This window comes from Pipra filicauda, unplaced genomic scaffold (assembly GCF_003945595.2).
Source record: "Pipra filicauda isolate LSUMZ 115617 unplaced genomic scaffold, ASM394559v2 scaffold256_size1097316_pilon, whole genome shotgun sequence".
Classification (NCBI taxonomy): domain Eukaryota; kingdom Metazoa; phylum Chordata; class Aves; order Passeriformes; family Pipridae; genus Pipra; species Pipra filicauda.
The window spans coordinates 506,986-523,185 of record NW_024104372.1 but is presented as its reverse complement, the minus strand read 5'-3'; the positions used below and the strand labels follow the sequence as shown (position 1 = coordinate 523,185).

General features: G+C 36.9%; 1 protein-coding gene across 5 annotated transcripts in view; it reads left to right on the top strand.

Moving 5' to 3' along the window:
* MSH3 (mutS homolog 3) overlaps positions 1-15,734 on the top strand; it is a 90,750-nt gene extending 75,016 nt beyond the window's left edge. For 4 of the 5 annotated variants that reach the window (XM_039382106.1, XM_039382104.1, XM_039382107.1 and 1 more), the window contains exons 21-24: positions 10,985-11,171; positions 11,362-11,491; positions 12,255-12,429; positions 14,396-15,734. In XM_039382106.1, the coding sequence (XP_039238040.1) occupies positions 10,985-11,171; positions 11,362-11,491; positions 12,255-12,429; positions 14,396-14,504 (601 nt within the window). In that variant the 3' untranslated portion in view covers positions 14,505-15,734. The remainder of the gene's footprint in view (positions 1-10,984; positions 11,172-11,361; positions 11,492-12,254; positions 12,430-14,395) is intronic. The other variant, XM_039382105.1, reaches the window with a different exon arrangement.
* The last annotated feature ends 466 nt before the right edge of the window (positions 15,735-16,200 follow it).

The following is a 16,200-nucleotide window of genomic DNA, read 5'->3' as shown; positions in this document are numbered from 1 at the left end:
TCAGCCCTAGGAAGTTATCCTTGAAACAGTTTTTAATGCCTGCTTTGAGAAAAGAATCAACAAATGAGCTGCCACATGTTATGTCTTACCTTGAGGTTTAATGCTCTTCTAAAGTCTCAGCTTTTGCCCTGGACTCTCTGCTGGTAGAGAATGACCTGGAAGAGATCAGAAACTTTCTCTCAACTCACACCCAATTTTGCTTTTTTTGTTTTCATCTTCTGTGTTTTATTTTGGAGGTTGGCTTTGCTTGGATTTTTTTTCTTATTAGTTGTTTTGATTTCATTTTTTTTAAGAACACAATGACAGCTATGTGGACCTCCTTTCTGCACTGCCACTCCAGCCCACAAGTGTCTTACTGAAAAATTTTCTTCTTTCTTTTTTTTTCCTTTTTTTTTTTTTTTGTTGTTAATAGCTTTGGTATATTTTTGATACTTTAAAAACTTTGCATAAGAAGATTTACAAGTTAGTTCTGTCACTGCTGTTTTTGGGGGCTGTTCTTAGTGTCACACCCCTGGGATGCTGTGAGGATGCTGTACAGGCTGCCTCTGCATCAAGGGGTTCTGTGCATCAGGAGCACCAACAGTTCTGCTTGGTAGATCTCATAGATCTGCATATTGGTGCTTTATACTGCAGCCACTTTTTTTGTTCATAGACTGTATCTTCAAACTGTGGATTTATATAGATTTAAGAGATTTGTGTCTCTAGGATTTGTGAGTTGTGTTCCAAAAGGGTTTCCATGGAAATTGAAAGGTTGCCACTATGGTTATTCCTTCTGATATACTGTATTTGTGTATGGTATCTTCCCTAAATTGACTTTAAATACTGGATTATATTAAACATTTTTAAAGACACAAAAGGAGTTGCTTACAGGTGGAACAAAAATAGGAGTGATCCAGCTTCATTATTAGTGTGTAGACACAAGACTAAGGCTGGTCCAGACATTTGTAATATGGAGGGAGTACACAGTATTTTGAGGAGGTTTGCTGCTTAATATTTGCTTCTTTTTTTTTTCCCTTCTCTAATCAGGTTAACGTTTTCTTGCCACCTTTCCTTAAAGAATTTAACTTAATCAGTGTCATTTTATTTAAAAAATTTAGAGTGGTTTTGTAAAAGTCAGCACCTGATATGTATTGATTTGAGTATTTAGTTCTCTGATGTTTGAAAATTCCCATCCAAGTTTCTCCTTGCAGCAAATCTTAAAGCAGTTTTTGCTTTAAATTAACCTTCAGGGTTTTTTAGTTCTAATATAGTTATTCAGAAATTAAAATGTTGTTTCTCTGCATGTTTGAGTAGGAAGACAAAGCAAGGCTGGACAGGCAAATATGGAAGAATTAATGAAAGGAATTCTGTTGGCCCAGTCATGCTCTCAGAAACGGTGATGTTTAGCTGCTGAAGAAAGCTGACCTTTAAAGAGGTCCCACTTCCAATCTATTATTGATGGAATTTCTCATAGCCAGAAGACTTCAGCCTAATTCCTGTAGGTCAGCAGTAGCTCCTCATGAGAGTCAATTTTCAAAATTGATAGAGAATGCACTTTGAAGGCAAAACATGTTCAAATATACAGGCTATTTTAATAATTCAAATTATCAAATGCCTTGATTTCAAAATTTTGAGATCAATTTTTTTGAAATCACAAGCTACCGTAAGAAAGAATACTGCAAAGGAGAGGAACTCCTGCCAACACTACATGATGCTACAGGGACAAAGGACTTCCTCTTACAGCACTTACCTGCCTGGCTTTCTCTTCTTGTGTTGAAATAAAAGCTATTTCACTTACTTCAGTGATCAGATGTGAGAAGGCATAGTCACACTACAGTGACCCACGTCTTGCAGTGAGGTTTTATCCCATCAGCCAGGCTGGGAATGCTTTTAAAGCTGCAGGTTCAGTTATCTACACTAATACAGTGCCCTGTGCTTCAAGTACCTTTCAAAACTGCCTCTTGCAAGTGATCTGCCACATGGTTAAAGGAATGAACAGAAGCATCAGCAAGATGCACGTAGATTATTCTCTCGTGCACTTTTTCTCTCCTTGCTGTTTGCAGACTCTCAGCATGACTTGAATTCTCATGGTATCAAACACAGTTTGAATTGTCTGTGAAGGTAAATTAGGAAAACAGAGGGGTGCAGGAGGGTGGCAGTACAGGTTAACAGGTGAGGGTGGTGGGTTGCCTAGGTGAGCAGCAGTTCAGTGTTGCCACTCTTACCTGACACATGCAGCTGCCTGCACTTTGAGGCCATTGTCTGAGTACAGTCCCTGCACCTCATGTGATCTGCATTTAGGTGTACAAAATTTTGTCCTACATTTTCTCCTTGTAACAGATGATCTAAAGCTATTTTTAACATGGAAGGCACTCCTCATTGCTGAGTCTGTAGTTAGGAGATATAATTTTCTTCAAATTCTACTCTATATCTGAAAATATTGTGAAAACAGATGGTGATTGCTCACCTTGGCTAGGGAGGGACAGTTTTGTTATTCTAGCTTGTATTACATGTCTATATGCAAAGTCTTTCAGATAGACACAGCCATGGGTGGAATGCTGAACCTCTCTGTTCCAGATTTCAAGCTACAGAGCTGTTTTGGTATTTCTGTTGTCCTTGTATAATGATTTTGAACATGTGTAATGTGCAACTAAAACTTAAACCACGAAAATCTTTGGGCAGCTGACCACTGAAATAATGGAGGACTTTCATTCCCCTCACCTGGCCTTTAGTTGGGTCATGTTATTTCCAGCAACCAAGATTTGGTTCCAGCCAGGTACCTTGCCAAGGAGTGGCAACTCTGAGTTGATCAATGGATTCAGTAAAGGGAGGCGATTTTGATTACTGAAAGGGATAACAGAACTACTGAGAGATTTGCCAAGTGAAGATCCTGTTGAAAATTGTTTTTGGGGACCTACTCATTGTGAGTAGCTCTGGTCTCTGCTTTGCGTGACCAGGGACAGGACATGAGGGTGGCTGGAGCTGTGTCAGGGGAGGGTTTGGTTGGATTCCAGGAAAAGGTTCTTCCCCCAGAGGGTGGTCGGGCACTGAACAGGCTCCCCAGGGCAGTGGTCACAGCACCAAGGCTGCAGGAACTCAAGAAGTGTTTGGACATCAGCTAATTCTTCTTTCTCTTTTAAAAAAACAGAATAAGTGCAAGGAAAACATGCTCCTTCTGTCTTCTCTGTTTCTTGGACCAAAGTGCCCATGCATGTTTTTAACATGTGATGCATTCCAGTTTAAAGAAGAAATGGTATTATTTATACATATGCCTGGCTTAGCATGGTGGCACTGGTGAGATTGCCTGTTTGTCTTTAGGAAGCTGCTTTAATGGCCAAGATATTTCATCACAGAGTCCCTCTAAGAGGGTAACTTGGTGCTACTCAGTTTATTCAGGCTGTTTTTCTGATCTGTAAGTGGTGGAACTGACCTTCAGAAAGGTCAAGTCTTATAAATAGATGTTTTGTGAATGTTACCTCCCTAAATGCTTTTACAGCTATTTAATCCTGACAATTTGACAAACTCAGGTTACTGTTTTGTCAAGAGTGTGTGTAACTGAAACAAACAAGTACACAAACGTATTTTACCTGAATAAAATGTACATATTTATGGCATTATCATGAATTTCAGTAGGGTCTAAAGTCTCGATGGAAAGCGAATGTTTTGCTAATATCTCCAAGCACTTTGGCGACTGACCTGGGATGCTTGTATTTTAATTTTTCTTTTCTTCATTGGAATGCCACCATCATTAAAAATTGAAAGATATTTAAAATTGCACAATGCACTTTAACAGATTACAATGTTCCAAAGCTTGTTAAGAGTTTATTTACTAAGAACTCTTGAGAAATTCAGAAAGCACAGGATGAGTGGTATGTGAAGTAGCGAAAAGAATGTTTCCGTCAGAGTGCAAATGGAGTAGAAGGTGTTTTCCAAGTGTTTTTCACAATTAATTGAAATCTGAGGTAAATCATATAAGAATAAAATCAAAATAATGCTTGTAAATATTAATGGACAAAAATATGCCATTGATCTAACTTCTGGTGGCAAAAAAATCCCAACTTTTTGTGACTAGGCAAATCACGTTGCACTTAATTTCATTCCAGTTTTACTGGTTTATTGGTACAAAGGAGCTGCACAGGAGGAGCACAGAGGAGGGAAATTTTGAATTTAAAATAATAAATAAGTAACAATCTCTGTTATTTCAAACTTCACTGCAGAAATGGCCCTATTTGCATAGAAATAGGCAAATATTGCCTTTCATTTTTATGACGTGCGAAATTTGTTGGTCTTGTTAACATAGAAGACCAGTCACCAAACTAGAAAATTCGTTGCTTCCATTTATTTCGTTATTAAGATTTATTGATTTCTTTGAAGCTTACAAGGTAGGATGATGGAGGTAATTTCTTCCTAGAAATACCAGTTAATATCACAAAATTTGTCATGAATCCGGCTGGTCAGCTTCCTCCTACCTTCATCCTAAAAATCTGTGTGGAGAGGTGATAGCAGTGCTTGGCAGGGCTGCCTGCAGGTGTGTGCAGAAATCACCAGGAGATGAGTGCTGAGTCAAAACTGGAGGAGTTTATCTCAGCTGAGCAACTTGGTTGTACATGACCTGGTCTTGGCCAGAACTTTGGAGGATTTTTTTTTTTAAAGTTCTTTAAACCTGAAAATAAGTGTTTAAATTTAAATCAATCAGATTTTCCTGTTGGGGGGGGGGGGGGAAAATAGAAGTCTCTCAATTTGCCTGTGCAGTTTGGCTCTGAGGGATAATGGTCAGAAAATTAAAAAAATCAAAGGCACTTCTTCGCCTCTTTGTTCAGTCTGTATATGTGTGGTGATGCCTAGTGGTTCTACCATACACACTGATTTATGTATTGTGCAAAAAAGTAGGGAACTGTTCACACAAAGCAATCCCAAGTGAATGGCACGTCCACATGAGAATTTCATACTGATACACCAAACAACTATAGTTTGTATTGCTCTGGAAAGCACAGTGAGTCAGAAAAACAGAACTTGTTAGTTGTCAATAACTCCAAAGTAATTTTCAGAATTGTTGCTCCTTTATGGCACAGTAATTTGTTTCATTTTGTTCTTCCTTAATTGTATTTGTGTTTACTGCCAGAATAACAAAAATTACTTAAGTCTTTCATTTATGCTCACAATCCATCATATAATTGCACCTCTGGGGTATACTGTTCCCAGCTTCTAGGAGAAAAACAGGATGCTGTATTAAATTCTTTGGACTTTTTTTTAATCACATGGACACAAGTGGTTTTTTGGGTCATTTTTCATAAGAAAAGAATAAGTAAAAGTTGTAGGTAGCATTGTTACATTGAAAAATTATTTCATTGTGTTTTTTTTCTGGAAAAGTTATATGTTGGACATTTCACAGTACATTTAAACTGTAACTATTTCTGACAGTGTTCTGTAGCTCTGTACAAATAAATTAAGCTGTACTTTGCATATATCTGTAGCTAATTTAGTTTCGTGTCTGCTCATTTCATAGAAACATGCATCTGCGGTGTTATGTTTGTATCTTTTAGACATGGTAATAATACAGTATTTAACAAAACAGTCTTTGGTTTACATATGTGGCATTTGATGAAATCTGTGAATACAAGTAACTGTTTTGCTTTCAGAGGTTTAAAACTGGCCTTGCAAATTCATTCAAATTCAATAAAAGGCAGTTCTTTATATACATAGATTTATAGGACAATTTCTGCTACATATTTCAGTGTTCCTGACAGAGATTGAGAGGATTTTCCCAGTTCTTTTACAGTGGAGTTGAATGGTTGTATTTAAAAATCCTATGGTTTAACCTGATCACAATTTGAATTGGATTTTCCTTGCTGTCCACAGGTTTAAAGGGGAAAAGTTCACTTGTACTGAGTGTTTCAGCCACTGTCCCTCTCTGTTGCTATAGTTTCTGCTCCTTAATCCCCCTTGGCCTCAATCCTTCAGCTGCATATGCACATTAACTTAATTACCTTGAGTTACCTCACTGGTATCTGACAGTAGTACAGTGAAAACCTGCATACATTTCAGGGTTGGGTTTTTCTTTGTCTTAATTTTTTCATCTTTTTCAGGCTAACATTGGTGACTCTCAAATCAACACCTTAATTTGAGTGTCTAAGCTTATAATTTATCCTTTAACAAAATGTTTGTACTCACAGAGTTGGTCTTTTTCTGGGCCATCAGTAACATTTATACAGATAATTTCAGGAGTGAGTGATTATTTTCCCCAGGTTAGGTAACAGGTATTTTTAAGGACTTCTCATATTATTGAGGGTCTCATTGCTGAATTTCAGAAAACAACTTTCATGGGTGTTCTTCACTAGGTAAGGTAACATAAACTTTTGTAAAACAACTAAATTTTTGTTGCCTTACAAAGCACTAGGAATGAGGGAATTCTGGTAACTCCTTGTTAGTGACTGTATTGACTCCACTGGTGTTCTTGTCCTCCCAACTCAGTATTGTCCTGTCAGTCAAGGTGAAGCTTTTAAAAATATTGAATCCATGGATGTTTTTCTTTCCTCTGGCTTTCAGCAAAAAAAAATCAATGCACTTCACATCTTGAAAGTTAATCCTGTTAGATCTGTTTCTTTTAATATACTGGGGTGCTTGTGTGTGCGGGATTCCCCTGTGGGACAGGTCTAGAAGGAAACGACAATTTAAGTGACTACTTGTTCTGGCTACTTCAGTTATCCAGTGATAGGGGAAAAGAGGAAAAAAAAATTTAAAACTGCTATGATACTTGAGTTTTGAGATCACTTTGGACTTGCTTTTCTTTCCAGGGTAAATCAAAGTTTGTATCCATAGGAGTCTCAGGCTTTAATAGTTTTGTTAATTTCTCAGTGAACAAGCAGGTCACGTATCTACAACAATGTACAAAATAAAAATGCGTTTTACATTAAATGCATTCTGTGAGGCTTCTCAACAACTGTTCTTCTAAACTGGGTAACATACCATTAGTATTTCTTCATTTAAAATTTGCAAAGAAGCAGTTGTAGAAATGGTTGAGCAGGTGTGTGCATGTTGACAGTAAACAGGTTAATATCATGAGCATCTTCTGATTTCCTGTCCTCATCCATGTACGTTTGTATATATTTACAGGTCACTGTGAATAATGAAAAACTAATAACTGTCCTGATAACAGTGCTTTTTGTCTTGCCTCTTTTTTTCTTTTTAATTCTGTAATTACAGTTTCTGTACATTGTTTTTCTTAGTGTCAGTTTTTGGTTTGAATCAGTGAGATCTTGATGGGTATGAAGTGAATGACATGCCAGTATTTTCTGGGGGAGTGTGAAGCATTAGTTTCTTGCCAGTGAACTGTTACAAATTTGCACATGGGATCTTCAAAGGAATTACTTAATACCTGTTCATTGTTTGTGGAAAGCAGCCAGAAGTTACAAAATCCAAGTTGGGCTACTTTCGTACTCACCATGTGACATTCTTGTTAGAAGTCTGAGTGTTTCTGAAATACACAAGGTTTCAAGCCACTTTTGTGAGCAAAACTGAACAATTGTTCTGGTTACACTTTGGGACTGGAGCAGCCATCCTGCTCTTCCTCCATTTGAGATGCCTGTTCTCATCTTCTTGGCAGACCAATCTGAAAATTTTGACGTTTTTAACCTGTGAAGTCTCAGTAGGTGTTGTTTGTTTAACCCAGTTCAATAGGAGAAGTTTAAGTGTTGAAATGAAATTTTTCTACTGTTCTTCCACTCGTGTCAGGATCAATATCAAATTTTTCTGTTATCATAAACAATATCTTCAGTCACATCTTAATACTCACACTTTTGCAACCATTTGTTTTCAGCAGAGACCACACAAATCTGCAGCTGGGAAGAGTATTTTCTGCAAAAAAACTCCCAAAGGATGCAAAACAATTGTTGTGAGATTTAAAAAAAAATAAAATTAACTATACATTGTTGTTCAAAAACCGGTTGTAGAGAACAGTCCCATGTGAGAAGAGGGATGAACTGCAAGGCAGGAGCAAATCTAATTCTTTCTTTTTGTAAACTAGTTATTTTAATTTAAATTACTCCTGTTCAAATGCAATGATCCTTGAAATGACATTTCAAAGGGTTTCTTGTGAGAGTGTGACTGGAATTGTGAAGTTACATTATGAATTTATTTTACTTGTGTTGTTTTCAGTGTTATCTTTGAATCACAGAAAGTGATTCTTGTTAATGCTGAGAGTGTTCTACACCTTATTCTCAAAGAAAAGAGTAATTTCCTTTTAATGTTAATTGTTCTTGAATTGGGTTTATTCTTCTGTAACACACACTTGGTTTTATTTCTCCAGTAAGTATTTTAGATGAACTTCTAAACTCAAGTGGATGTTACTGAAGGTGAAAATGTAATTTAAGCTGCTTTTTCTTTCCCCAACATTAAGTGTTTTATAAACTAGGAATCAATAAATAGCATCAGGATGTTGACAACTGTGTGAAAATAATGGTTTTGCAGTCTTGTTTTCCAGGATTCATTTGGTGATATGTGGCTGGGTTTTTTATCAGTGGGAGCTCCTGGGCTGCCTGTCATTTTCACAAGCAGTGTGAGAGATTCTCACTAAAATAAAAGTGTAATAAAATACCTGAGGTCCACGCTGTGCTTTTAATTTGATAACCAAACTATTTAAGAGCATGTTGGATAACTTCTTTAGAAAGGTAGCACAGTTATATCATTGAATTTATGCTCCAGAAATTAATTTATGAAAACATGGCCTCCCCGTTGTTTTTTCTGAGGCCTTTGACAGGAATCTTTGCTACTTGAACCTGTCACTGAAAAGAGATAATGCCTCCTCTTTTTTTACAGTTTACATAATAAATGTGTTGAACATCTTTGAAGAGCTTTTAATTTTATAAAATTTGGTTGGCTGTCAAAGTTATAACAAGTGGCTTCCAGCCAAACTGCGTCTGCTGAGGAGGGATGGATCTCTTCCCAGCACTAGAGAAGCACTCATGGGCAGAATATTATGGGGAAAAGTTTAATGTTTTAGTGTATAAAAACATTTAGGAGGCAAGATACATTAAAATGGAAATTTAAAGTGACTAAATCTTGTAGAAGTTTGCTGGGATTTATTATGGCCGTTTTAAACGTGAAAAAAAAGTTGTTTGAGCAATAGGTGTTTAGAGTCAAATACGTTATGGTATCAGGAAATATAAAGTTAGGGAGCAATGCCTTGGTTTTATAAATGCAATCATCCACGTTAAAACATTTATTCTTGTTTTTGGGGTAATATTGCTTAGCATTTGTGTATAAAGAACAAGTATAATTCTTTTAATGTTAAGGACAGAGGCAGAAAGAACAATTTTATCCATTTTCAAAGGACGACATTTAGGAGGTTTTATGTCATTTAAAAATGACACTTTAATCTATAGATAAGCCCTAGTCAGATTTGAATGTTTTAAGATGCTGAAAAGAAAGACTTCTTTTGCAGCTGTTTCTAGCAACAGGAGAAAGATAATGCTCATTTCTGTTTGTATCTTGAACATTTAGTGTGGAAGTTCTGAAAATTATTTTTGTGAATGCAAATTAGATACAAAACAACTAAATGATTTGACTCTCTGGAAATGTTGCAATCCAAAAGAAAAATAGATCTGAGAGCTCTCAGTGTAATCACCACAGAACACACAGACAGCTTGTTAGATGCTGCCTCTGTGATGAAAAGACATAAATAATGAGAAAATAATAATACTGATAATTCTAGGACTGGAAACTAAGGTTAAAGTTACCCATTATGGAGAGAGATTGTTCAAACATAAAAAATATTTGTCGTTCTGGTAAACGTATTTGTAGTTAATAGTGTTAAAATAGACCAATTATACTGTCCTCTGTAGATCTGTGCAGGAAGGGGGATTGTTTGATCTTACAGCAGGACCTTAAATTCTTTAATATAATGTTAAATTCTTTAATATACTCATTGTTCTTAACGCAGCATTTAAAAGGATTACAACAGTAAGTGGCTTAATAAAATGTTAATTTCACAATGCCTCAATATCCTGAATTATATATTTAATTCAGAAAACACAATGTACTAAACCCAATTTTCCTTAAATCAGTAAGGTTTGTCTGTAATTATATATTGGCTGATGAGACTGAATAAACCCAGTTGTACATCCCTTACTGGTAGCTGGTGATAACCTGTCTCAGAAGGGATGCTGTAAAGAGATTAACACAATTGAAAAGTATTAAGTGGAAAAAGAAAATGTTCATTCTTCCAGGTGGAAGTGTATTAATTGAACAGGTAAGGAAAGCTGCAGAAAAAGAGAAGGAGTGGACTAACAATTCATCAGGTTTCTGAGATGAAAACTGCAAATTCACAATTTAAGGTAGAATTTGAGGCTTGAGGGTTACATGAGTCTGAAATGGGGATAAAAGAGTTATATGAAATGTGGAGGAATTTGTGTGTGGGGAGGTCACCCGCTGGAGGCTTCGCAGCCCAAGGACAGCTGTGTTTTAAAAGAATGAGGAGGAAAAATCTTAAAATCTCTTAAAATCATGTTTAAACATGCTGGTATTGTATACCTGTGTAATTAGGGGAAATAATTGTCGGGGGGGGGGGGGGGGGTGTGTTGTAATTTCCTGAAGGAAGTAACTGCTCTGTGTGTTTGTATGCAAAAATACCTGGTCACATGAATGCCCACTCCATGTGGAAATGCCAGCATCTGATATTTTTGGGTATTATTAGCATTAGAAACCATACAAATTAGATGGTCAAACTAAACCAAAGAAGTAAAATTCATCTTTATAGCTACCTTTGCTGGAGTTCTTCTTATGAGCTGCTTGGCCTGAATTCCCAAGGTCCTTTTCGCACTGTTTGTGAAGGTGGGAAAATTGTGTGCCGAGCAGTTGTTCTGGAAGGTGAATGTTCTGGCTGAGTCCTTCTGCTCTGCTTGGAGCAGCAACAGGAAATTTATATCAAAATGGTTTCATCATCATGATTTTTTTTCCCAGCATTACCTGACATTTTTCACAAGTTGGTGTGTTCTGTGTCCCAATGCAGAATGGGTGCAGCAGACAATATCTACAAAGGCCGAAGTACCTTCATGGAAGAACTGACAGATACTGCCGAGATAATAAGAAAAGCCACGCCAAGATCCCTGGTGATCCTGGATGAGTTGGGCAGAGGGACAAGCACACACGATGGAATTGCCATCGCTTATGCTACACTTGAACACTTTATTAGAGATGTAAGTGTTCATCTGGCACGTGGCTGTGAACACTTTTTCAGCCTGGCAGGCTGACTTTGGCATTTCCTTGTAGAAATGTGGCATGTCAGTTCATAGCAAAGTACTGTGGAAAAGGGATACCAGTTCTGTGATGCTGTGTTTACAAAAAAATTAGAGCCAAACCTTGTTATGTGTCTATTTGTTGTTGTAGGTGGAGTCCCTGACCCTGTTTGTCACTCACTATCCCTCGGTTTGTGAGCTGGAGAAGCTGTATCCAGACAAAGTTGGTAATTACCACATGGCTTTCCTGGTGAATGAGGAGGAAACCGGTGAACAAAAAGGTACAGTATAAACCTGAGTGAGTCTCAGACACTGTAGGTATGGGCATAAATCAAAATTGTTGTGATAATTGACACCTCAGTGTGAACGCAATGCATCCAAACTCAGAGTGTCAGCCTTATGTGGCACATGTGTCATACACACGTTTTGGGGGGAACTGAAATCCATTTCTCTCATGTTTTACACAGGATGACTGAGCAAGGTGAAAGATCCACCCAGCCCAGAATCCAACTTTCCACAGCAGCAGAACACAAAGGATTAGGGAGCAGGGATTAGGGATCAAACATATGGCAGCTCCTTCTGAAAGATCTCTCTGTGTACAAACATTTGGTATTTATGGGCCTTCAAGGACAAGTTGTGTTTCCTGCTGTTTTATATTTCATGTTTTGGATTTCATTTCAACGAGACTGCCCAGTTTATTCTTGTGTATCCTTATTGTCTTCATCCTGCTGTGTCAGGAAGATCCAAAATTTGGTGTTCTGTGGACATCAAAACACATTATTGTTTTGAAACTGTTTTGAAACATATACCTTCACTTGATGGTACCAGTTCTTGAATTATAGGAGGCATCATAAAGGCTTGTTCCCTGAATCATTCTTGGAACTTTTTATGGGTTTTTTTTAATTGCCATGCTATTTGCCCTTAACCTTTCCCCTAAATAATGCTTAGTATTGTATTATGTGCTTATATTGTGAGCTAATCAGGACAGGGAACTTCTGTATTTGCCTCATAGAGGAGGTTTTGACTTTGGTTTTATTTTTTTAGGATCTGAAGTTGAAGAGAATCCTGAATTTATCACTTTTCTTTATCAAATAATTAAAGGAATCTCAGCAAGGAGTTATGGGCTAAATGTTGCCAAACTGGCAGATATTCCTGAAGAAATCTTGAAGAAGGCAGCTCACAAATCAAAGGAGTTGGAGAAAATAGTGAATATGAAAAGGTCAGAGCAATTGTTACTTTTTAAAAATTATTTCCTTCTCTAATGCCTACTTCTGTTCTCACAAGTAATCCTGAAAATATTAATTAATTTAATTTAGGAAGTATCTTTCTTACTTTGGAACCTGAAACTGTGTTTGCATATTATAGTATAGAAGGGAACGTGGATATTCTTCTTCTGACTTAACTTGAAAATGTGTATAATATATTTTGGTTGCTCCCCAAGCACTCCAAATTTTTACTAAAAGTTTGGGGATTTTAACATTTTTCTGATATCCAGTTTTGATTTAGCGTATATGTACCTTATATATTGGACTAGTTATGAAAATTTGCATATATATCAAATAGCATAATCCTTCTAAATCTTGTAACGTTTTTGTGTACACAGTTTAGATATAAATATTTCCTATATTCATTTCCACTGGGAGTTTTTTTGTTATTATTATTTTCAGTGGCAGCCCTATGACTAAAATTCAAATAGCCTCTCTAGGAACATAATAAATCAAGATCTTGGTTGTCTGTGACTGTAGCTAATCCTGACAGAATAATTTTGTATGAGAACATTGTGACTACTAGTTATTTATAGGTGCAAACAGTTATTTTGAAACTCAACAGTTCTTGGTGCTTAACAGTGGTTCTTATCCCCTTCTAATAAAGCAAAATAAAAACATTTTATTTGAAGGTACATGGCAGTTTATGGGAAAAATAATGTGTTAGCTTATGTTAATTGGAAATAATAGTCCCTAATTGACAAAAGTAAAACAAAAAATTACTAGCAATATCTTAACTCTGTTGTTATAGGCTACATAGGGTTCTAAAATCAAGAAAAAATTCTTCAGAAAAGTGAGAGCTGGAAGGCCAGAGTTACTGGGTAATAAAGCTAAAATGTGAAATAATTTCATTTATCTTTTTCTGTAAAAATTTTGCCAGCATATTACTTGGACAGGGTGCAAGAAAGTTCTAGCATGTCTTCATTGCTAAAAAAGGTGTTAATTGCATACAAAACCCATGAGCAATAAAAATAGTATGGGATGATGTAGCTGGAAGCCTGATTTAGAGTGGTCAGAGAGGGGATTTGAGGGCTGACTGAGCAGTAGTAATTAAGGGACTTGATTGTGTCCCATTTTTCAGCCTTTGGATCTGAAAGCTGCCATCTGTATTTTAGTTTTGGTAGGTAATTTGCTTATATTCTCAGAGTGGAAAAGGACAAATACTTACTCTAAAACTGTGATGAGCCCTTTGTCCTGTCTCATCACTAGGGCCAGGGGAGTCCCTGTGCCTTCTTCCCAGAAGAGATGTTAACAACGTTAAAAGTGGGTATGGTGCATAAAATAACCATGGTCTCGCAAATCAACCTCACACCTGTTCATTGCAATGCATTTGTGCTCTCACAATACTCATGGGCCAGATGCCTTGTCTTATTTTTTTAAATCACTTTCATATTATTTCAGAAAATCCACTGGGTAATTTCATCCAGTTTTGACATCTTTGTCATCAGAAATTTGTGTTATCCCATTTTAAATGTCTTGTTATTTGTCACAGCTCTTATAAATCAAAAAACACTAAGAAGAAAATCAGAAGGATGTGTGCACTCATTTATATTGAGAATGCCTTTTCTCTTTATGATTCTACGAGTGCAAATTTATAGGGACTGAGTGATGAAAATTAAACAGTGCCAACTACAATGCTGTTTATTTCCTTTAACAGTTTACTCTTTCTCAATGTTTTGTATCATTTTGTCAATACTTCTGACACTGTAAGTTAGTTATAAAATTAATTTGTTGGCTGTCCTAGAGCAGGAACATGTATCTTAGAAAATATTAAGTGGTCGTTTGAAGATCACATAACATTTTGAGCTGTGCTATTTTTAACTATGTATAAAATTTTGCAGATGACTGTAGGGCTTTCAAGGTTTGATGTGCTTCATTTAAAAACGTGCCTGTATTTTGATTATTTTTTTTCTCTTTCAGAAAGAAAATGAAGTGTTTTGCTGAAGCGTGGAAGATAAATGATTCTCAGGAACTGCAGAAGTGGAAAAGTATGTGTGAACCTGAAGATGAAAGAAAGGACAGTTTTTAATCCTCAGATCATGGTTAAAGATGGAAGATATTGGAGGTGCAAAATATAGGTCTGGAGAGTAATAGATTCTATCAGGGGGTAGTTCTGGTGCACTAAGTTGACTTTTTTGCCTTCTGAGAGATAAGAGATGCTGCATTGTGTGTAATTTTTCTCTCTCCACATCCCTTCCCTTTTCACCCTTCTTCTTAATTGCAAAATGTCTACTGGCATTGGATCTAATACGTTTAGAAAATATGAAAAAAATTACTGATAAATCATTAGGTAAATATTTTATAAATAAAATAATGTGTTTCATCTTTATTGAACTTCAATTTCTGAAGAAATATTTCTCTGTGTTAGGAGAATGTAGCTGAGACTCAGCTGTGCTGTACTGCTGTGCAACTGGTAGGAATGGGTACTATTAGGGAGACCTTTTTTCTTGTTATAGTGTTAATGCATTTAAAATTCACTGGTTTTTTAGAGCACCCTTTGCTCCTGATCTTGTCCCTCTCTGGCATGGTCTGGATAAAGACTTAATGCCGAAAATAATCTTGGAGTATTGTAGGGTGAGTGAAAGGGGCAATTCAGACTGTGCAGCTGGTGCAGCCCCAGTGCTCTGTCAAGAACAGAGCAAAGCTGGAAAATACGGAAGTGTATTTTTATTTCTGGTTATCAATGCCAAATTTCACATGGGAACATGATATCCAAATTGTTTTTCCCTTGTAAATAACCAGGTTAAATATGTTGCTGTGAAAATGGACCATGATGTTGGCGGACATATTCCTGAGGGACTGACCCTGTAAAGGAACCCACACTGGAGCAGCTGCTGAAGGACTGCAGAAAACTTTTTTACCTGCAATTTTTTTACCTGCAATTTTTTAACTGCTAATGTTAAACAAACACTTCTGTCCAGGTTCTTCAGGTGGCAAAACATCATTTAAACAAATACTTTGTCTGCCACTCAAATAGCAGCGATCAATGTGAGCTCCTCCTTCCAGACCCTGCAATGCCTTGACTTAAACTGCAAGAGCTGAAGAGGAAAATTAGACTTTCAGGCTGTGTTAATACACGTGTGTTTATCTAAACCAGACATTGTGGAACCTAATGAATGCAATACTCTGTTATTAATGTGCACGGATGCAGGGCTTTGGATCTAAAGGCCTCTGACCAGAGTTATCAAAGAGAATAAATGAGCCATTGCTAAATTCCTGTATGTGCTAAATGTGCTTTTAGTCGTTTCCCTCAAGGGAGCAGTCAGACTATGCTCTGACAGGAAAAAAAAAAGACCTGGATGCAGTGAAAACAGTGAAAAAATACAATTAAGTGTAGACGTGGTATTGGTGTTTGCTCATACTACTGAGAACAAAGCAATCACAGCAGCATTGTAATGTCTGTGATCACACTGGAAACAGCTGCTTGTTTCTAGCCCTGCTGAATCCAGCAGTGGAGGTTATCTTGCTATCCCGGTAAGGTTTCTTGTAGACATACAAGCTAATTACTAAAGCTGCTGTTTTATTCACTGTCCTCAGAGAGAGAAGAGAAGCTGGTTTTTTTTTATTTTTAAATTATTATTATTCTTTTATTTGCAGTTCCAGCACATTCCTGCACAAGTTGGCAGCCAGTCACTAGTGGTGTCCCCCCGGGATCAGTGTTGGGCCCAGTTCTGTTTAATATCTTTATTGACGGTTTAGATGAGGGGATTGAGTCCACCATCAGC